Source organism: Bombina bombina, chromosome 1 (assembly GCF_027579735.1).
Source record: "Bombina bombina isolate aBomBom1 chromosome 1, aBomBom1.pri, whole genome shotgun sequence".
In the NCBI taxonomy this organism is placed as follows: domain Eukaryota; kingdom Metazoa; phylum Chordata; class Amphibia; order Anura; family Bombinatoridae; genus Bombina; species Bombina bombina.
This window is the reverse complement of record NC_069499.1, coordinates 253,342,117-253,365,704: the sequence shown is the minus strand read 5'-3', so window position 1 is coordinate 253,365,704 and position 23,588 is coordinate 253,342,117. Positions and strand designations below refer to the sequence as shown.

The 23,588-nt window shown below is 40.5% G+C and overlaps 1 protein-coding gene across 2 annotated transcripts in view; it reads right to left on the bottom strand.

Moving 5' to 3' along the window:
* STRN3 (striatin 3) overlaps window positions 1-23,588 on the bottom strand; it is a 532,215-nt gene that overhangs the window by 279,316 nt on the left and 229,311 nt on the right. For both annotated transcript variants that reach the window (XM_053697936.1, XM_053697935.1), the window contains exons 6-7: window positions 13,508-13,640; window positions 6,388-6,523 (exon numbers count right to left, since the gene is read on the bottom strand). In XM_053697936.1, coding sequence (XP_053553911.1) covers window positions 6,388-6,523; window positions 13,508-13,640 — 269 coding nt within the window. The remainder of the gene's footprint in view (window positions 1-6,387; window positions 6,524-13,507; window positions 13,641-23,588) is intronic.

Here is a 23,588-nt window from a genome sequence, read left to right as displayed (position 1 = left end):
ACAATCCCTTATCCAAACCTTCTTGGTGAAAAGAGAGGATCCTGGGAATTTTAATCTTACTCCATGAGAATCCCTTGGATTCACACCAACAGATATATCTTTTCCATATTTTATGGTAAATCTTTCTAGTCACAGGTTTTCTGGCTTGGACCAGAGTATCTATCACTGAATCCGAAAACCCGCGCTTGGATAAAATCAAGCTTTCAATTTCCAAGCAGTCAGCTGGAGAGAAACTAGATTTGGATGTTCGAATGGACCTTGTACTAGAAGATCCTGTCTCAAAGGTAGCTTCCATGGTGGAGCCGATGACATATTCACCAGGTCTGCATACCAAGTCCTGCGTGGCCACGCAGGAGATATCAGAATCACCAAGGCCTTCTCCTGTTTGATCCTGGCTACAAGCCTGGGAAGGAGAGGGAACGGTGGAAACGCATAAGCTAGGTTGAAGGACCAAGGCGCCACTAATGCATCCAATAGAGTCGCCTTGGGATCCCTGGATCTGGACCCGTAGCAAGGAACCTTGAAGTTCTGACGAGACGCCATCAGATCCATGTCTGGAATGCCCCATAATTGAGTCAACTGGGCAAACACCTCCGGGTGAAGTTCACACTCCCCCGGATGGAAAGTCTGACGACTCAGATAATCCGCCTCCCAGTTGTCTACTCCTGGGATGTGGATTGCAGATAGGTGGCAGGAGTGATCCTCCACCCATTTGATGATTTTGAACACCTCTCTCATCGCCAAGGAACTCCTTGTTCCCCCCTGATGGTTGATGTAAGCAACAGTCGTCATGTTGTCTGACTGGAATCTTATGAATCTGGCCTTCGCTAGTTGAGGCCAAGCCCGGAGAGCATTGAATATCGCTCTCAGTTCCAGAATGTTTATCGGGAGAAGAGACTCTTCCCGAGACCATAGACCCTGAGCTTTCAGGGAATCCCAGACCGCGCCCCAGCCTAATAGACTGGCGTCGGTTGTGACAATGACCCACTCTGGTCTGCGGAAACTCATTCCCTGAGACAGGTGATCCTGTGTCAACCACCAACGGAGTGAGTCTCTGGTTATCTGGTCTACTTGAATCTGTGGAGACAAGTCTGTATAGTCCCCATTCCACTGCTTGAGCATGCACAGTTGTAATGGTCTTAGATGAATTCGAGCAAAAGGAACTATGTCCATTGCTGCAACCATCAACCCTACTACTTCCATGCACTGAGCTATGGAAGGCTGCAGAATAGAGTGAAGAGCTTGACAAGCGTTTAGAAGCTTTGACTTTCTGACTTCTGTCAGGAAGATCTTCATTTTTAAAGAATCTATTATCGTTCCCAAGAAGGGAACTCTTGTCGACGGAGACAGGGAACTCTTTTCTACGTTCACCTTCCACCCGTGAGATCTGAGAAAGGCTAGAACAATGTCTGTATGAGCCTTTGCTTTGGAAAGAGACGACGTTTGGATTAGAATGTCGTCCAGATAAGGTGCCACTGCAATACCCCTTGGTCTTAGAACCGCTAGAAGGGACCCTAGCACCTTTGTGAAAATCCTTGGAGCAGTGGCTAGCCCGAAAGGGAGAGCCACGAACTGGTATTGCTTGTCCAGAAAGGCGAACCTTAGGAACTGATGATGATCTTTGTGGATAGGAATATGTAGATACGCATCCTTTAAATCCACGATAGTCATAAATTGACCCTCCTGGATTGTAGGTAAAATTGTTCGAATGGTTTCCATTTTGAACGATGGAACTCTGAGAAATTTGTTTAGAATTTTTAAATCCAGAATTGGTCTGAAAGTTCCCTCTTTTTTGGGAACTACAAACAGATGTGAGTAAAACCCCTGACCTTGTTCCACAGTTGGAACTGGGTGTATCACTCCCATCTTTAACAGGTCTTCTACACAATGTAAGGATGCCTGTCTCTTTATTTGGTTTGAAGATAAGTGAGACATGTGGAACCTTCCCCTTGGGGGTAGTTCCTTGAATTCCAGAAGATAACCCTGAGAAACTATTTCTAGCGTCCAGGGATCCTGAACATCTCTTGCCTGAGCGAAGAGAGAGAGTCTGCCCCCTACAAGATCTGTCCCGGATCGGGGGCTACCCCTTCATGCTGTTTTGGTAGCAGCAGCAGGCTTCTTGGCCTGTTTACCCTTGTTCCAACCTTGCATTGGTTTCCAAGCTGGTTTAGTCTGGGAAGCGTTACCCTCTTGTCTAGAGGCTGCAGAGTTGGAAGCCGGTCCGTTCCTGAAATTGCGAAAGGAACGAAAATTGGACTTATTCTTAGCCTTGAAAGGTTTATCTTGTGGGAGGGCATGGCCCTTTCCCCCAGTGATGTCTGAAATAATCTCTTTCAATTCTGGCCCAAAAAGGGTCTTACCTTTGAAAAGGATATTAAGCAATTTTGTCTTGGAAGATACATCCGCCGACCAAGACTTTAGCCAGAGCGTTCTGCGCGCCACAATTGCAAACCCTGAATTTTTCGCCGCTAACCTCGCTAACTGCAAAGCGGCGTCTAAAATAAAGGAATTAGCTAACTTAAGTGCGTGAATTCTGTCCATGACTTCCTCATACAGAGTCTCCCTACTGAGCAACTTTTCCAGTTCCTCGAACCAGAACCACGCCGCTGTAGTGACAGGAATAATGCACGAAATAGGTTGAAGGAGGTAACCTTGCTGTACAAAAATCTTTTTAAGCAAACCCTCCAATTTTTTATCCATAGGATCTTTGAAAGCACAATTGTCCTCAATAGGAATGGTCGTGCGCTTGGCTAGAGTAGAAACCCCCCCTCGACCTTAGGGACTGTTTGCCATGTGTCCTTCCTGGGGTCGACCATAGGGAACAATTTCTTAAATATAGGAGGAGGGACAAAAGGTATGCCTGGCTTCTCCCACTCCTTATTCACTATGTCCGCCACCCGTTTAGGTATCGGAAAAGCATCAGGGTGCACCGGGACCTCAAGGAACTTGTCCATCTTGCACAATTTTTCTGGGATAACCAGATTGTCACAATCATCCAGAGTAGATAGCACCTCCTTAAGTAATGCGCGGAGATGCTCTAATTTAAATTTAAATGTCACAACATCAGGTTCTGCCTGCTGAGAAATTCTTCCTGTATCAGAAATTTCCCCATCTGACAAACCCTCCCTCACTGCCACTTCAGATTGGTGTGAGGGTATGACAGAAAAATTATCATCAGCGCCCTCCTGCTCTACAGTGTTTAAAACAGAGCAATCGCGCTTTCTCTGAAATGCTGGCATTTTGGATAAAATATTAGCTATGGAGTTATCCATTACTGCCGTCAATTGTTGCATAGTAACAAGCATTGGCACGCTAGAAGTACTAGGGGTCGCCTGCGCGGGCATAACTGGTATAGACACAGAAGGAGATGATGTAGAACTATGTCTACTTCCTTCATCTGAGGAATCATCCTGGGCAACTTTACTATTTGTGACAGTACTGTCCTTACTTGTTTGGACGCTATGGCACAATTATCACACATATTTGAAGGGAACCACATTGGCTTCCATACATACAGAACATGATCTATCTGAAGGTACAGACATGTTAAACAGGCTTAAACTAGTTAATAAAGCACAAAAACCGTTTTAAAACAAAACCGTTACTGTCTCTTTAAATGTTAAACAGGTCACACTTTATTACTGAATATGTGAAAAACTATGAAGGAATTATCCAATCTTTACCAAACCACAGTGTCTTAATACATTCAAAGTATTGCACACCAATTTTCAAGCTGTTAACCCTTAAAATGTGGAAACCGGAGCCGTTTTCAATTTTAACCCCCTTACAGTCCAAGCCACAGCCTTTGCTGCAACTTCACCAATCCCAGGGGGGTATACAATACCAAATGAAGCCTTCTAGGAACGTTTTTAGTGGATTCCAGACCCTCACACATGCAGCTGCATGTACTGTACTCAAAAGTAACTGCACAGTAATGGCGCGAAAATGAGGCTCTGCCTACTACAGAGAAAGGCCGTTCCTGACTGGGAAGGTGTCTTAACAAGTGCCTGGCGCTAAAAACGTTCCCCAATGTTATAAAAGTGCGAAATTCAACTTCAAACTGCATATAATACTTAAATAAAGCAATCGATTTAGCCCCTAAAAGTGTCTACCAGTTTAAAGCCCATAATAAGCCCTTTATTCTGTTTGAGACTAAGAAAATGGCTTACCGATCCCCATGAGGGAAAAATGACAGCCTTCCAGCATTACACAGTCTTGTTAGAAAAATGGCTAGTCATACCTTAAGCAGAGAAGTCTGCAAACTGTTCCCCCCAACTGAAGTTCTCTCAGCTCAACAGTCCTGTGTGGGAACAGCAATTGATTTTAGTTACTGCTGCTAAAATCATAATCCTCTTTTAAACAGAACTCTTCATCTCTTTCTGTTTCAGAGCAAATAGTACATACCAGCACTATTTTAAACTAACAAACTCTTGATAGAAGAATAAAAAACTACAACTAAACACCACAAACTCCTCACCATCCCCGTGGAGATGCTACTTGTTCAGAGCGGCAAGGAGAATGACTGGGGAGCGGAGCCTGGGAGGGACTATATGGACAGCTCTTGCTGTGTGCTCTCCTTGCCATTCCCTGTAGGGGAGGAGAATATCCCACAAGTAATGGATGACGCCGTGGACCGGACACACCAATGTTGGAGAAAGTATATTATTATAACGGTTGGTTATGCAAAACTGGGTAATGGGTAATAAAGGGATTATCTATCTTTTAAAACAATAAAAATTCTGGTGTAGACTGTCCCTTTAAGACCGCTGCTTCTTAACTCCCGTTTCCGGCGAAAGCTCGCACAGAAACAGGGGTATTTGGCCCCATTCGGGCAATGATAAATCGGCCCCCATGTTCGGAGTTTTAAAGAAATGTCCTCAGAAATCTGGATAAAGATATTATTTAGTACCAGAATAGTCTCCATGATCCGATTTCTATGGTGTGGTTGGTGGCTCTTCACGTGGATTGATCCTGATTCCACAAAAGATTGTAGGTCTTCCATGTTGCGGAATATGGCATATTTATCTCCTTTGCAGGCCAACATGCTGACAGGGAATCCTATGCCAGGCTCATCTTCCTTTTGTTTTTTCTCTTTTTAATTTTACATTATAAAATCATGAAATACATTTTTGGGGTTTTAGGTCACGTTAAAGGGATACTAAACTCAATTTTTTTTTCTTTCATGATTCGGATAGAGCATGCAAATTTAAGCAACTTTCTAATTTACTCATATTATCAATTTTTCTTCCTTGTATTACTATCTTTATTTAAAAAACAGGAATGTAAAACTTAGGAGCCGGCCCATCTTTGGTTCAGAACCTGGTTTACACTTGCTTATTAGTTGGCTGAATGTAGTCACCAATACGCAAGCGCTATCCAGGGTGCTGGACCTAAAATTAGCTTACCATACCCCAAATGTATTCCTCTGACAAGCACTGTACTCTGAGGGGAAACCGGGCCACGATATATACTGAAATCCCCTCTCTCTTTAGAATCAAACGCACATCTTCCTTCGTCAACCACCTCCAGCGGAGGCAAAGTAAAGACTAAGGTATATAAGGTTTTATAGAGCTCTTGGGTTTGGGACTCTCTGCCTCCTCCTAGTGGTAGAGAAGGGTAAATCCGATGAGTAATGGATAGTGGACTCTCACCACCTGTATGAAATAAATTTGGGTTTCATATACACTCCTTAACTCAACTCTGATTATACTTTAACATAAGGATACCATGAGATATAAGCAAATATAAAAAATACAAAAATTCTATCCAATCAATTTAAGTTTAATTTTGACTTTATTGCCCCTTTAAGAAAATCTATGGATTCTAGCAAAAACTCTCTTTATTAGTTCAAACATTAGAATTCCTGAACATAGAAAACAGCCCCATCAGAGACATACACAAGCTGTTCCTTTAGCAGAAAGACTACTAGTATTCTTCCCAACACAGCCCCCAGAACATGTAGTTTTAAAAAGCAGGTTGTGGGAATTGTGGCTACCTATAATAGCTTCAATTTCTCATAAAAAAACAAGTGGCTGAATGTCACTTACATAGAAACATTTTATAAAACAAATAGATCCAGAGAAAACACCTCTCAAAGGAGAATGTAGTAAAATGTCACAGCTTTATTTACGAAGCATTAAAAAACACACGGGTACTATCTCAAGTATTGGGAAAGGGAGATGAATCGGTATAGAAACATTTTAACATAGGATCTTTTATCATTTGTAAGCTATAGTAGTCATATTTCTGTATAGCTCCAACAAATTAAGTGTTCACATTAACAGAATAACTGCTATAATGAGCAAAGAAATACACCAACTAAGGCTTAGGATATTAGATATTTGTGTTTCTTCTCAATAATTTACTTAAACAAGGTTTTCTGCTTACCCCACTCAGTCCCATCTCCTGAACTCCTGGCTTCGCCTGCACCCTCTCCATCTTCTGCAGTCACCAAGAAATCAAACTCTTTCATTGCTTCCTCTGTATCATCCGCCAGATCAGCAGCTAATCCTTCATTACCAATCTAGAATAGTGAGACAGAGCAAATCTAAATGATGGAAAACCGATGGGCTTCATTACTATCTTCTGGTTATCAAACTAGAATTCTGGAAAACGTAACCATACTTACAGATTAATCAGCCATACCTTAATTAATGTAAAATATTAAATACACAATTATTGTGAAACGTTCACACATATTATAGATAAATCATGTGAACTTGTTACTGGCCCCTGGAAGTGAGCATCAATGCAAGTTCTGTCACTTTCTAAGTATTTTATCTCAAGCACATCAAATAGTTGTATTATACATAAAAACTAGATGGAACAAACAACATTGTGACTATTATGGATGAGGACAAAAAAAATAACAGATATAGAAACTAAATAGCTTTAATATAATTACAGATACAGAATGCATATATATGCTATATGACAGATGGATGCCGTCAGTTTACTACCTTGTACCATATGGCAGAAACTTAGATGCAGACTGAAGAAGAAGGATGAAAATCGGAAAAACATAATTTATGTAAGAACTTACCTGATAAATTTATTTCTTTCATATTAGCAAGAGTCCATGAGCTAGTGACGTATGGGATATACATTCCTACCAGGAGGGGCAAAGTTTCCCAAACCTCAAAATGCCTACAAATACACCCCTCACCACACCCACAAATCAGTTTAACGAATAGCCAAGAAGTGGGGTGATAAGAAAAAAGTGTGAAGCAAAAATATAAGGAATTGGAATAATTGTGCTTTATACAAAAAAATCATAACCACCACAAAAAAGGGTGGGCCTCATGGACTCTTGCTAATATGAAAGAAATGAATTTATCAGGTAAGTTCTTACATAAATTATGTTTTCTTTCATGTAATTAGCAAGAGTCCATGAGCTAGTGACGTATGGGATAATGACTACCCAAGATGTGGATCTTCCACGCAAGAGTCACTAGAGAGGGAGGGATAAAATAAAGACAGCCAATTCCGCTGAAAAAAATCCACACCCAAAACAATTAAGTTTAAATCTTATAAAGAAAAAAACTGAAAATATAAGCAGAAGATTCAAACTGAAACAGCTGTCTGAAGTACTTTTCTACCAAAAACTGCTTCAGAAGAAGAAAACACATCAAAATGGTAGAATTTAGTAAAAGTATGCAAAGAAGACCAAGTTGCTGCTTTGCAAATCTGATCAACCGAAGCTTCATTCCTAAACGCCCAGGAAGTAGAAACTGACCTAGTAGAATGAGCTGTAATCCTTTGAGGCAGAGTTTTACCCGACTCGACATAAGCATGATGAATTAAAGATTTCAACCAAGATGCCAAAGAAATGGCAGAGGCCTTCTGACCTTTCCTAGAACCGGAAAAGATAACAAATAGACTAGAAGTCTTTCTGAAATTCTTAGTAGCTTCAACATAATATTTCAAAGCTCTAACTACATCCAAATAATGCAATGATTTCTCCTTAGAATTCTTAGGATTAGGACATAATGAAGGAACCACAATTTCTCTACTAATGTTGTTAGAATTCCCAACCTTAGGTAAAAATTTAAAAGAAGTTCGCAACACCGCGTTACCTTGGTGAAAAATCAGAAAAGGAGACTCACAAGAAAGAGCAGATAATTCAGAAACTCTTCCGGCAGAAGAGATGGCCAAAAGGAACAAAACTTTCCAAGAAAGTAATTTAAGGTCCAATGAATGCATAGGTTCAAATGGAGGAGCTTGAAGAGCCCCCAGAACCAAATTCAAACTCCAAGGAGGAGAAATTGACTTAATGATAGGTTTTATACAAACCAAAGCTTGTACAAAACAATGAATATCAGGAAGATTAGCAATCTTTCTGTGAAAAAAGAACAGAAAGAGCAGAGATTTGTCCTTTCAAGGAACTTGCAGACAAACCTTTATCCAAACCATCCTGAAGAAACTGTAAAATTCTCGGAATTCTAAAAGAATGCCAGGAAAAATGATGAGAAAGACACCAAGAAATATAAGTCTTCCAGACTCTATAATATATCTCCCTAGAAACGGATTTACGAGCCTGTAACATAGTATTAATCACAGAGTCAGAGAAACCTCTTTGACTAAGAATCAAGCGTTCAATCTCCACACCTTTAAATTTAAGGATCTGAGATCCTGATGGAAAAAAGGACCTTGCGACAGAAGGTCTGGTCTTAACGGAAGAGTCCACAGTTGGCAAGAAGCCATCCGGACAAGATCCGCATACCAAAACCTGTGAGGCCATGCTGGAGCTACCAGCAGAACAAACGAGCATTCCTTCAGAATCTTGGAAATTACTCTTGGAAGAAGAACTAGAGGCGGAAAGATATAGGCAGGATGATACTTCCAAGGAAGTGACAATGCATCCACTGCTTCCGCTTGAGGATCCCTGGATCTGGACAGATACCTGGGAAGTTTCTTGTTTAGATGAGAGGCCATCAGATCTATTTCTGGAAGTCCCCACATTTGAACAATCTGAAGAAAAACCTCTGGGTGAAGAGACCATTCGCCCGGATGTAACGTTTGGCGACTGAGATAATCCGCTTCCCAATTGTCTATACCTGGGATATGAACCGCAGAAACTAGACAGGAGCTGGATTCCGCCCATACCAGAATTCGAGATACTTCTTTCATAGACAGAGGACTGTGAGTCCCTCCTTGATGATTGATGTATGCCACAGTTGTGACATTGTCTGTCTGAAAACAAATGAACGATTCTCTCTTTAGAAGAGGCCATGACTGAAGAGCTCTGAAAAATGCACGAAGTTCCAAAATATTGATCGGTAATCTCACCTCCTGAGATTCCCAAACCCCTTGTGCTGTCAGAGACCCCCACACAGCTCCCCAACCTGTAAGACTTGCATCTGTTGAAATTACAGTCCAGGTCGGAAGAACAAAAGAAGCCCCCTGAACTAAACGATGGTGATCTGTCCACCACGTCAGAGAATGTCGTACAATCGGTTTTAAAGATATTAATTGAGATATCTTTGTGTAATCCCTGCACCACTGGTTCAGCATACAGAGCTGAAGAGGTCGCATGTGAAAACGAGCAAAGGGGATCGCATCCGATGCAGCAGTCATAAGACCTAGAATTTCCATGCATAAGGCTACCGAAGGGAATGATTGTGACTGAAGGTTTCGACAAGCTGATATCAATTTTAGACGTCTCTTGTCTGTCAAAGACAGAGTCATGGACACTGAATCTATCTGGAAACCTAAAAAGGTTACCCTTGTCTGAGGAATCAATGAGCTTTTTGGTAAATTGATCCTCCAACCATGATCTTGAAGAAACAACACAAGTCGATTCGTATGAGATTCTGCTAAATGTGAAGACTGAGCAAGTACCAAGATATCGTCCAAATAAGGAAATACCACAATACCCTGTTCTCTGATTACAGACAGAAGGGCACCGAGAACCTTTGTAAAAATTATTGGAGCTGTTGCTAGGCCAAACGGTAGAGCCACAAACTGGTAATGCTTGTCTAGGAAAGAGAATCTCAGAAACTGATAGTGATCTGGATGAATCGGAATATGCAGATATGCATCCTGTAAATCTATTGTGGACATATAATGCCCTTGCTTTACAAAAGGCAGGATAGTCCTTACAGTTACCATTTTGAATGTTGGTATCCTTACATAACGATTCAATATTTTTAGATCCAGAACTGGTCTGAAGGAATTCTCCTTCTTTGGTACAATGAAGAGATTTGAATAAAACTCCAGCCCCTGTTCCAGAACTGGAACTGGCATAATTACTCCAGCCAACTCTAGATCTGAAACACAATTCAGAAATGCTTGAGCCTTCGCTGGGTTTACTGGGACACGGGAAAGAAAAAATCTCTCTGCAGGAGGCCTTATCTTGAAGCCAATTCTGTACCCTTCTGAAACAATGTTCTGAATCCAAAGATTGTGAACGGAATTGATCCAAATTTCTTTGAAAAAACGTAATCTGCCCCCTACCAGCTGAGCTGGAATGAGGGCCACACCTTCATGTGGACTTAGGAGCTGGCTTTGGTTTTCTAAAAGGCTTGGATTTATTCCAGACTGGAGATGGTTTCCAAACTGACACCGCTCCTGAGGATGAAGGATCAGGCTTTTGTTCCTTGTTGTGACGAAAGGAACGAAAACGATTATTAGACCTAAATTTACCTTTAGATTTTTTATCCTGTGGTAAAAAAGTTCCTTTCCCTCCAGTAACAGTTGAGATAATAGAATCCAACTGAGAACCAAATAATTTATTACCCTGGAAAGAAAGGGAAAGCAGAGTAGACTTAGAAGACATATCAGCATTTCAAGTTTTAAGCCATAAAGCTCTTCTAGCTAAAATAGCTAGAGACATATACCTGACATCAACTCTAATGATATCAAAGATGGCATCACAAATAAAATTATTAGCATGTTGAAGATTAATAATGCTATGAGAATTATGATCTGTTACTTGTTGCGCTAAAGCTTCTAACCAAAAAGTTGAAGCTGCAGCAACATCAGCTAAAGATATAGCAGGTCTAAGAAGATTACCTGAACACAAGTAAGCTTTTCTTAGAAAGGATTCAATTTTCCTATCTAAAGGATCCTTAAAGGAAGTACCATCTGCCATAGGAATAGTAGTACGCTTAGCAAGAGAAGAGACAGCCCCATCAACCTTAGGGATTTTGTCCCAAAACTCTAATCTGTCAGATGGCACAGGATATAATTGCTTAAAACGTTTAGAAGGAGTAAATGAATTACCCAAATTATTCCATTCCCTGGAAATTACTTCAGAAATAGCATCAGGGACAGGAAAAACTTCTGGAATAACTACAGGAGATTTAAAAACCTTATCTAAACGTTTAGATTTAGTATCAAGAGGACTAGAATCCTCTATTTCTAATGCAATTAGGACTTCTTTAAGTAAAGAACGAATAAATTCCATTTTAAATAAATATGAAGATTTATCAGCATCAACCTCTGAGACAGAATCCTCTGAACCAGAAGAACCATTATCAGAATCAGAATGATGATGTTCATTTAAAAATTCATCTGAAAAATGAGAAGTTTTAAAAGACTTTTTACGTTTACTAGAAGGAGGAATAACAGACGTAGCCTTCTTAATGGATTTAGAAACAAAATCTCTTATGTTATCAGGAACACTCTGAGTATTAGATGTTGACGGAACAGCAACAGGTAATGTAACAGTACTAAAGGAAATATTATCTGCATTAACAAGTTTGTCATGACAATCAATACAAACAACAGCTGGAGGAACAGATACCATAAGTTTACAGCAGATACACTTAGCTTTGGTAGATCCAGCACCAGGCAGCGATTTTCCAGAAGTATCTTCTGACTCAGTGTTAACGTGGGACATCTTGCAATATGTAATAGAAAAAACAACATATAAAGCAAAATTGATCAAATTCCTTAAATGACAGTTTCAGGAATGGGAAAAATGCCAGTGAACAAGCTTCTAGCAACCAGAAGCAATAAATAATGAGACTTAAATAATGTGGAGACAATAGTGACGCCCATATTTTTTTAACGCCAAAAAAGACGCCCACATTATGACGCCACATCCGGAACGCCGACACTTTTGGCGCAAAAAAACGTCAAAAATGACGCAACTTCCGGCGACACCACCGGAAACAGAAAAAAATTTTGCGCCAAAAAAGTCCGCGCCAAGAATGACGCAATAAAATGAAGCATTTTCAGCCCCCGCGAGCCTAACAGCCCACAGGGAAAAAGTCAAATTTTAAGGTAAGAAAAAATTGATTTATTCATATGCATTATCCCAAATATGAAACTGACTGTCTGAAATAAGGAACGTTGAACATCCTGAGTCAAGGCAAATAAATGTTTGAATACATATATTTAGAACTTTATAAAAAAGTGCCCAACCATAGCTTAGAGTGTCACAGAAAATAAGACTTACTTACCCCAGGACACTCATCTACAAGTTGTAGAAAGCCAAACCAGTACTGAAACGAAAATCAGTAGAGGTAATGGTATATATAAGAGTATATCGTCGATCTGAAAAGGGAGGTAAGAGATGAATCTCTACGACCGATAACAGAGAACCTATGAAATAGACCCCGTAGAAGGAGATCATTGAATTCAAATAGGCAATACTCTCCTCACATCCCTCTGACATTCACTGCACGCTGAGAGGAAAACCGGGCTCCAACCTGCTGCGGAGCGCATATCAACGTAGAATCTAGCACAAACTTACTTCACCCCCTCCATAGGAGGCAAAGTTTGTAAAACTGATTTGTGGGTGTGGTGAGGGGTGTATTTGTAGGCATTTTGAGGTTTGGGAAACTTTGCCCCTTCTGGTAGGAATGTATATTCCATACGTCACTAGCTCATGGACTCTTGCTAATTACATGAAAGAAAGAAAGAACATGGAGTTTGTAAGCTTAGTAATAAGGTTATTCACTCCCCTCCTATAGTAATGGGTGCCACCATGTTGAAATTTATATTTGACTACATTCCAGTGCTGATCAGTCTGCACATACGCAGAAACTCTCCTTCAGAAACCTGCAGTGTAACGTAGATTCCAGGATTAGAGGCAGGTGCATGAAAAGTCTTTAGTGCCCCTTAAACTAATAAAAGTAAGATACTGAATACCACTTATGTTGGAGTAAACAGTAGACTAATATTTGGACTCCATGGGGCCGATTTATGAAAGTGCGAGCGGACATGATACGATGTAGCGTATTACGTCCGACGCACATTGATAAATGCTGACAGCATATACTGTAGGCATTTGTCATTGCACAAGCAGTTCTTGTGAACCGCCTGTGCAATGCCGTCCCCTGCAGATTAGAGGCCAACCGGCCACTAGCAGGGGGTGTCAATCAGCCCAATCATATAGGATTGGCCGGATTGATGTCCGCAGCCTCAGAGCAGGCGGACCAGTTATGGAGTAGCTTCATAACTGCTGTTTCCAGTGAGCCTAAAGGCTCACACATTAACAGGGGCATTAAGCTCCATTCGGCCCCAAAAGCTGCATTGATTTATTTACAGGGACCCATACTTTATGTTTCTTGTTTATCCTCTGCTTGTCATTCGCATCGGAGACATCTTCTATCAGGTCACCTTCATCTTCTTCATCGCTGTCATCAGCACTTTCAAAAAAGTTAAACGTTTCATGTATGCCACCCACATTCCTATGGGAAAAAATAAAATAAAGAGAGACTGACATTTAAATTGCTACACAAAGTTGGCTTTCAGCCTCGTTAAGTAATGTTTAACCTAGATGAATGTATGTAACAAAAGAAGTGAAAATGTTAACATGGCATTGAACAGATCAATAAATTTAAAAGGTACATGAAACAGAAAAACTATCATTCATGATTCAGGTGAAGAACAGAATTTTTAACAACTTTCCAATGTATTTCTATTAAATTTCCTTCATTCTCTTGGTATCGTTTGTTGAAAGAGCATAAATGCACTACTGGGAGATAGCTGAATACATTGGGTGAGCCAACAAGAGGCATATATGTAAAGCGACCAATCTGCAACTAGTTCCCAGTACTGCACTGCTGAATCAAAGCCTACCTAGGTATGCTTTTCAACAAAGGATATAGAGACCATCAAGCTAATTAAATACAAATACATTGTAAAGTTGTTTAAAACTGCATATTCTGTCTAAATCATTTAATGTTGACTTTACTGTCCCTTGCAATTCTATGTAAAATTAAATGTTAGTTTCAGTTAAATAAAACTATTTTAATAAATAAGGTAATACAATTTTTCCTTCTAGTAAAGCACAGCTGAAAAGTTGATTAAATATGAACCTAAAAAAAGTAAATAATTTAAAAAGGGACATTAAACACTGAGATGTAGTAAAATTAATTTTTTTGCAGCAGCAGATATTGTCCACTTATGGGATTGCCCAAAAATAATCTAATTTTGGCTGAAGATTGAAGATGGGATCAGGAGAACGTTGAAATTAGAAAATGTTCAATTTACTTTGGAAAAGACAGTATTCCTAGTGGGAAAATGGGACCCAGTTAAAGGGAAGAAAATAATTTGTTTATATTGGTCATAAGGTATATACTTTTAAGGAAGTGGAAAGTTAGACAAGAACCAAAATCTGAAGAATTAATTTTGTTAAAACGTAATTTATTATAGATTTGATTGAGTCTTTAACGTATGATAACATAGAAAATAGAACATTTGCTCAAAAATGGGCTGTCTTCATTAATACTCTATCAAAAGGCAAACAAAATCAGCTTGCCTACCCCTTTAATTACACAGAAGTTTTGGCTTTGATAAGTATTGCAGGTGTTATTTTGGGTCCATTAAATTTAGTTAATTTTACTGAGGTATATATGCAATCTTAACTTACTGTATTTTTGAATTACAAAATTAACAAGAAATTTTGTTTAGAAATTAATGCAAATTCATGGAATTTGCAGTATTCTGATTCTAACATAATATTATATTCTATTGTAACAATTATTTTTACAAATAAAGAAAAAAAAAAACAGATAAAATATCCCTCAGACTTCCCCTATCCCCCAGTCATTCTGCCGAGGGAACAAGGAAAAGTAGGATAAATATCAGGGTATAGAAGGTGCCAGAAAAAAATATAAAAAGCTAGCCACCCATCAAAAAATAAATAACGGGTGGGGTCATTGACTCTCCCTGCCAGGAAGGAAAGGAATTTATCTGGTAAGCATAAATTATGTTTACCTTCCATAAGGCAGGAAGAATCAACAACTTCATTCCTTACTGTTGGGAAAACTGTACCCAAGATCCAGAGGACACTTAAAAGGGACAGTCTAGGCCAAAATAAACTTTCATGATTCAGATAGAGCATGTAATTTTAAACAATTTTCCAATTTACTTTTATCACCAATTTTACTTTGTTCTCTTGGTATTCTTAGTTGAAAGCTTAACCTAGGAGGTTCATATGCTAATTTCTTAGACCTTGAAGGCCACCTCTTTTCAGATTGCATTTTAACAGTTTTTCACCACTAGAGGGTGTTAGTTCATGTATTTCATATAGATAACTGTGCTCGTGCACGTGAAGTTATCTGGGAGCAGGCACTGATTGGCTAGACTGCAAGTCTGTCAAAAGAACTGAAATAAAGGGGCAGTTTGCAGAGGCTTAGATACAAGATAATCACAGAGGTTAAAAGTATATTATTATAACTGTGTTGGTTATGCAAAACTGGGGAATGGGTAATAAAGGGATTACCTATTTTTTAAATCAATAAAAATTCTGGTGTAGACTGTCCCTTTAATGAATAACGGGAGGGAACAGAGGTGGACCCTATTCTGAGGGCACCACAGCCTGCAAAACTTTCCTCCCGAAAGCTGCTTCAACAAAGAGGAAGATTGTCTGAATTCCTTAGTAGCCTGAAGATAGAACTTCAAGGCACGAACCACATCCAGATTGTGAAGCAAGCATTCATTCGCTTGAGGAGGATTAGGACACAACGAAGGAACAACAATTTCTTGATTATTTTTTTTTTTTTTGGATTTTCAAAGCTTTGTTAGGAATGAAATTGAAACTACAAATAAGTTCCCAAACACAGTGGGTAGTATATAACAAGTCATGAAAGATTCACAGTACATAATACAGAAATTGTCTCTGATAGCATTCTCTATATACAGGTTGATACAGTGAGGATCGCAAGTGAACTGAAAATAAGGAGGATGTTAAACAATGTCAGAGAATGCAAAAGGAGATGGAAGGAGAGAGGAGAGAAAGAGGGGGGGGGGGAGAAGGGAGGGAGAGAAAGAAAGCCTCTTATGTATGAATAATATTCGGGTTGAATGGGCTCGGAGGATCTGTCTACAGGTCTGCAGTAGGGTACCAATTAGGCCTAAATAAATTGGTCCAGTCTTCCCAGATCGACTCAAAAAGGTCAATCTTATCTAGAATAAAGAACACATTTCTTTCCATGGAATTGATATAAGCCATGATATCCAGGACAGAAACCCAGGACAATTTCTTGATTAACGTTACGATCCGACATCACCTTAGGGAGGGAACCCTAATTTAGTACGTAAAACCGCCTCATCAGCATGGAAAACAAGATAAGGGGATTCACATTATAAAGCAGAAATCTCAGAAACTCTGTGCGCAGAGACAATAGCCAGCAAAAAAATAACCTTCCAAAATAACAATTTAATGTCAACATAATGCATAAGCTCAAACAGAGACTGCTGCAAAACACTAAGAACAATATTTAGGCTCCAAGGTGGAGCCCAAGATCTAAACACAGGTCTGATCCTAGTCAGAGCCTTAACAAAAGGACTGCACATCCGGAAGCTCAGCCAATCTCTTGTGCAGTAACACTGACAGGGCCGATATCTGTCCCTTCAAAGAACTAGCCGATAGCTCCTTCTCCAGTCCATCCTGGAGAAAAGATAAAATTCTGGCAACCTTAACCTTATGCCAGGAAAAAACACGCTCTTCCCACCAGTAAAAGTAAGTTCTCCACACTTGGCAGATACGACGAGTAACTAGCTTACGAGCTTGAACCAGAGTGTCGATAACACTCTCAGAGAAGACTAAGCGTTCAATCTCCACGCAGTCAGCCTCAGAGAATCTAGATTTTGATGAACAAAGGGACCCTGTATCAGCAGATCTTTGCGACAAGGTAACCTCCACGGAGGAGATGAGGACATCCCCACCAGATCCGCAAACCAGGTCCTTCACGGCTACGATGGAGCAATCAGAATCACTGATGCTCGCTCCTGCTTGATGCAAACCACCACACAAGGGAGAAGCGGTAATGGAGGAAAAAGATATACGAGTCTGAACCTCCATGGTACTAATAGGGCATCTATCAATTCAGCCTGAGGATCCCTCGACCCGTACTTGGGTAGTTTGGTATTGAGGAGGGATGCCATGAGATCTATCTCCGGCGTCCCCCACTCGCTGCATATCTCAGCAAATACCTCGGGTGGAGAGACCATTCCCCTGGGTGAAAGGATTGCCTGCTGAGGAAGCCTGCTTCCCAGTTTTCCACATCCGGAATGTGAATCGCTGATAGCTGATACATCTGAGAGTCTCCGGCCACTCTAGTATCTGAGATACTTCTCTCATTGCCAAGGAACTTCTCGTTCCCCCCTGATGGTTGATGTAGGCAACCAAGGTTATACTGTCTGATTGGAATCTGATAAACTGGGACGAACCCAGAAGGGGCCATGCCTTCAAGGCATTGAAGATTGCCCGGAGTTCCAAAATATTGATCAGAAGGGAGGACTCTTCCTGAGTCCACAGACCTTGTGCCTTCTTGGCACCCCAAATGGCTCCCCAGCTGGAAAGGCTTGCGTCCGTAGTCACAATCTTCCAGGAAGGTCTCAAGAAGTACGTGCCTCGGGACAGATGATCTGGACAGAGCAACCAAGAGAGCGAGTCTCTCGACAGGTTGTCCAGCACAATCTGTAGAGACAGATCTTAATGGTCACCGTTCCATTGTCTCCGCATGCATAGTTGTAAGGGTCTGAGATGGAATCTGGCAAAAGGAATTATGTCCATACAGGACACCATGAGTCTACCCACCTTCATACACAGCCACTGAGGGTCTCGAGGAGGCCTGGAAGACAAGACATGTAGAAGTTAGCTTGCAACGTCTGATCTGTGAGGAATATTCTCATGGATATGGAGTCTATTATTGTCCCCAGGAAATTCACCCTTGTACTTGGAGTAAGAGAACTCTTTTCCAAGTTTATCTTCCATCCCTGTGATCGAAGAAGATTGAGAAGGGACTCTGAGTGTTCTTCCGCTAGACGAAAAGATGGTGCTTGTACCAATATATCTTTCAGGTAAGGTGCTACTGCCATACCTCGTTTTCTGGCTACAGCTAGAAGACCCCCCCCCCAGAACCTTTGAAAATGTCCTTGAAACAGTAGCTAGGCCAAACAGAAAAGTAAACCTCAGGAAATGAAAATGTTCCTTGTGTATCGGAACTTAAAAAGGTATGCATCCTTCAGGTCTATTGTGGTCATAAACTGTTCTTCCTGAACCAGAGGAAGGATTGACCGTAACACTCAGAACCTTGTTTAAGAACTTCAGGTCCAGAATTGGACGAAAAGTTCCCTCCTTCTTTGGAACCGCGAAAAGGTTTGAATAAAACCCCAAACCATTTTCTGCTGTAGGTACCGGGACAATTACTCCTAGAGAGGAGAGATCCCGTACGCAACCTAAGAAGGCAGCCCTCTTTTCTGGACTTGTAGACGGACTGGACAGAAGGAATCTGCCCCTGGGCAGATGAGACTTGAACCCTATCCTGTAGCCTTGCGATACAACCTCCAGTACCCAAGGATCCTGAGCATCCTGGAACCAAGCATCTGAAAGAAGCGTCAGTCTGCCCCCTACTCGATCCGATGCCGCCTCTTCATGCCAATTTGTTCTTGGTGGGATTCTTAGTCTGTTTGGACTTATTCCAGGACTGAGCCGGCTTCCAGGTACTCTTGGGCTGCTCAGACTTGGAGGATTGCTGTCGTTATGATTTGTCAGAATGAAAGAAACGAAAATTAGACAATTGCCGTCCCTTAGGCCTATTTTTCTTGTCCTGCGGTAGGAAGGCACCTTTCCCTCTGGTAACTGTAGAAATAATGGAGTTCAGTCCTGGACCAAACAAAATTGTTGTCCCTTTCTTGCGTTTGTTAGAGTGAGGTAAGGCACTCTTACAGGTAGCCCTCAGTTTACGCCGGGGTTAGGTTCCAGAAGGAATGGTTGTAAATCGAAACCGTTGCAAATTGAAACCCAGTTTATAATGTAAGTCAATGGGAAGTGAGGGAGTTAGGTTCCAGGCCCCTCTCAAAATTGGCATAAGTAACACCTAATACATTATTTTTAAAGCTTTGAAATGAAGACTTTAAATGCTAAACAGCATTATAAACCTAATAAAATAATCACACAACACAGAATATATAATTAAACTAAGTTAAATGAACAAAAACATTTGTTAAACAGCATTATAAACCTAATAAAATAATCACACAACACAGACTTCACTTGCATTTTTCTGCAAACAGTTCTTTCTATGCATTCCAATCTGGACTGATTTACAGACAGGAAGATTGTGTTCCTTTGCAAGCTACTCGATAGCTCAGGTCTGGTTAAACTGATTAATTTCAGCTTGCTTGGCTTGCATATCTATTGCTGCAACACAAGTGGACAGCTCCACCTACTGGCTATTTTAATCAATGCACTGCTTCTCAATGCTTTTCAATAGCAGTCACATGACTGAAAAAAAAGGTTGTTATTCTGAAACGGTGCAAATTGAACCGTTGTAAACCTAGGGCCACCTGTATTAGCAGGCTTGTCTCCCTTCTTAGACTTTAGAACAGAGCAGGCAGGCAAACCACGGCCTCCTCACAATATAAACAGGAATTATTAATCAGTACAGGAGCGGAACCTTCTAATGTAATATCAGAGTCCTCCATAGCTAGGATATATTCACAGAAGGACAGACAAAAAGTAAACAATGGTTGGGGCACTCACCACCTCCTAGACCCAGACAGTTAACAGAGAAAACGCTCTCTTTAGGAGCGATGTTCGCAGCAAGATCGTAGGAAAAACGAAAATATCGCACCAGGTCACATAGTGCGTAAGACAGGACTTCCCCTGCTATGAAAAAGGCACCAAGCTATTATGAGCTGCGCAATACACAAAAGTGAAAATGAAACCTGTTTGTTCCAAGCCAAAAGTCTATGAGCCCAAAAAACAAATTATGCTTACCTGATAATTTAATTTCCATTGTTACGAGGAGAGTCCACAGCTTCATTCATTACTTGTAGGAATACAGAACCTGGCCACAAGGAGGAGGCAAAGACACCCCAGTCAAAGGCTTAAATACACCCCCCATTCCCTTCATCCCCCAGTCATTCTGCCGAGGGAACAAGGAAAAACATAATTTATGTAAGAACTTACCTGATAAATTAATTTCTTTCATATTGGCAAGAGTCCATGAGCTAGTGACATATGGGATATACAATCCTACCAGGAGGGGCAAAGATTCCCAAACCTCAAAATGCCTATAAATACACCCCTCACCACACCCACAATTCAGTTTAACGAATAGACAAGCAGTGGGGTGATAAAGAAAGGAGTAGAAAGCATCAACAAAAGGAAATTTGGAAATAATTGTGCTTTATACAAAAAATCATAACCACCATAAAAAGGGTGGGCCTCATGGACTCTTGCCAATATGAAAGAAATGAATTTATCAGGTAAGTTCTTACATAAATTATGTTTTCTTTCATGTAATTGGCAAGAGTCCATAAGCTAGTGACATATGGGATATCAATACCCAAGATGTGGATCTCCACTCAAGAGTCACTAGAGAGGGAGGGAATAAAATAAAAACAGCCATATACTGCTAAAAAAATTAGTCCACAACCCAAAAAAAAAAAGAGTTTATTTCCATTTGAAAGAAAAAAACTTAAATCAAAAGCAGAAGAATCAAACTGAAACAGCTGCCTGAAGAACTTTTCTACCAAAAACTGCTTCCGAAGAAGCAAATACATCAAAACGGTAGAATTTAGTAAATGTATGCAAAGAGGACCAAGTTGCTGCTTTGCAAATCTGATCAACTGAAGCTTCATTCTTAAAAGCCCACAAAGTGGAGACTGATCTAGTAGAATGAGCTGTAATTCTCTGAGGCGGGGCTTGACCTGACTCCAAATAAGCTTGATGAATCAAAAGTTTTAACCAAGAGGTCAAGGAAATAGAGGCCTTCTGACCTTTCCTAGGACCAGAAAATATAACAAATAGACTAGAAGTCGTCCTGAAATCTTTAGTAGCTTCAACATAATATTTCAAAGCTCTCACCACATCCAAAGAATGTAAGGATCTTTCCAAAGGATTCTTAGGATTAGGACACAAGGAAGGGACAACAATTTCTCTACTAATGTTGTTAGAATTCACAACCTTAGGTAAAAATTCAAAAGAATTCTGCAAAACCGCCTTATCCTGATAAAAAAATCAGAAAAGGAGATTCACAAGAAAGAGCAGATAGCTCAGAAACTCTTCTAGCAGAAGAGATGGCCAAAAGGAACAACACTTTCCAAGAAAGTAGTTTAATGCCCAAAGAATGCATAGGCTCAAATAGAGGAGCCTGTAAAGCCTTCAGAACCAAATTAAGACTCCAAGGAGGAGAAATTGATTTAATGACAGGCTTAATACGAACTAAAGCCTGTACAAAACAGTGTATATTAGGAAGTTTAGCAATCTTTCTGTGAAATAAAAAAGAAAGAGCGGAGATTTGTCCTTTCAAGGAACTTGCAGACAAACCCTTATCCAAACCATCCTGAAGAAACTGTAAAATTCTAGGAATTCTAAAAGAATGCCAAGAAAATTTATGAGAAGAACACCATGAAATGTAAGTCTTCCAAACTCTATAATAAATCTTTCTAGAGACAGATTTACGAGCTTGTAACATAGTATTAATCACTGAGTCAGAGAAACCTCTATGACTTAGAACTAAGCGTTCAATTTCCATACCTTCAAATTTAATGATTTGAGATCCTGATGGAAAAACGGACCTTGAGATAGTAGGTCTGGCCGTAACGGAAGTGGCTAAGGCGGGCAACTGGACATCCGAACCAGATCCACATACCAAAACCTGTATGGCCATGCTGGCGCCACCAGCAACACAAATGATTGTTCCATGATGATTTTGGAAATCACTTTTGGAAGGAGAACTAGAGGCGGGAAGATGTAAGCAGGATGATAACACCAAGGAAGTTTCAGCGCATCCACTGCTTCCGCCTGAACATCCCTGGACAGGTATCTGGGAAGTTTCTTGTTTAGATGAGAGGCCATGATATCTATCTCTGGAAGACCCCACATCTGAACAACCTGAGAAAACACATCTGGATGGACAGACCACTCCCCTGGATGTAAAGTCTGGCGGCTTAGATAATCCGCTTCCCAATTGTCTACAACTGGGATATGCACCGCAGAGATTAGACAGGAGCTGGATTCCGCCCAAAAAAGTATTCGAGATACTTCTTTCATAGCTTGGGGACTGTGAGTCCCACCCTGATGATTGACATAAGCCACAGTTGTGATATTGTCTGTCTGAAAACAAATGAACGGTTCTCTCTTTAACAGAGGCCAAAACTGAAGAGCTCTGAGAATTGCACAGAGTTCTAAAATATTTATTGGTAATCTCGCCTCTTGAGATTTCCAAACCCCTTGTGCTGTCAGAGATCCCCAAACAGCTCCCCAACCTGAGAGACTCGCATCTGTTGTGATCACAGTCCAACGATGTAAACGATGGTGATCTATCCACCATGTCAGAGAGTGTCGTACATTGGGATTTAAGGATATTAATTGTGATATCTTTGTATAATCCCTGCACCATTGATTCAGCATACAAAGCTGAAGAGGTCTCATGTGAAAACAAGCAAAGGGGATCGCATCCAATGCTGCAGTCATGAGACCTAAAACTTCCATGCACATAGCCACTGAAGGAAATGACAGACTGAAGGTGCCGGCAGGCTGCAACCAATTTTAAACGTCTCTTGTCTGTTAGAGACAGAGTCATGGACACTGAATCTATCTGGAAGCCTAAAAAGGTGACCCTTGTCTGAGGAATCAAGAAACTCTTTGGTAAATTGATCCTCCAACCATGTTTCCGAAGAAACAACACTAGTTGATTCGTGTGAGATTCTGCAGAACATAAAGACTGAGCTAGTACCAAGATATCGTCCAAATAAGGAAACACCGCAATACCCTGTTCTCTGATTACAGAGAGTAGGGCACCCAGAACCTTTGAAAAGATTCTTGGAGCTGTTGCTAGGCCAAATGGAAGAGCAACAAATTGGTAATGCTTGTCTAGAAAAAAGAATCTCAGAAACTGATAATGTTCTGGATGAATCGGAATATGAAGGTATGCATCCTGCAAGTCTATTGTGGACATATAATGTCCTTGCTGAACAAAAGGCAGAATAGTCCTTATAGTCACCATCTTGAAAGTTGGTACTCTTACATAACGATTCAAAATTTTCAGATCCAGAACTGGTCTGAATAAAATTTTCCTTCTTTGGGACAATGAATAGATATGAATAAAACCCCAAAACTTGTTCCAGAAGAGGAACTGGCATGATTACCCCTGAAGACTCCAGGTCTGAAACACACT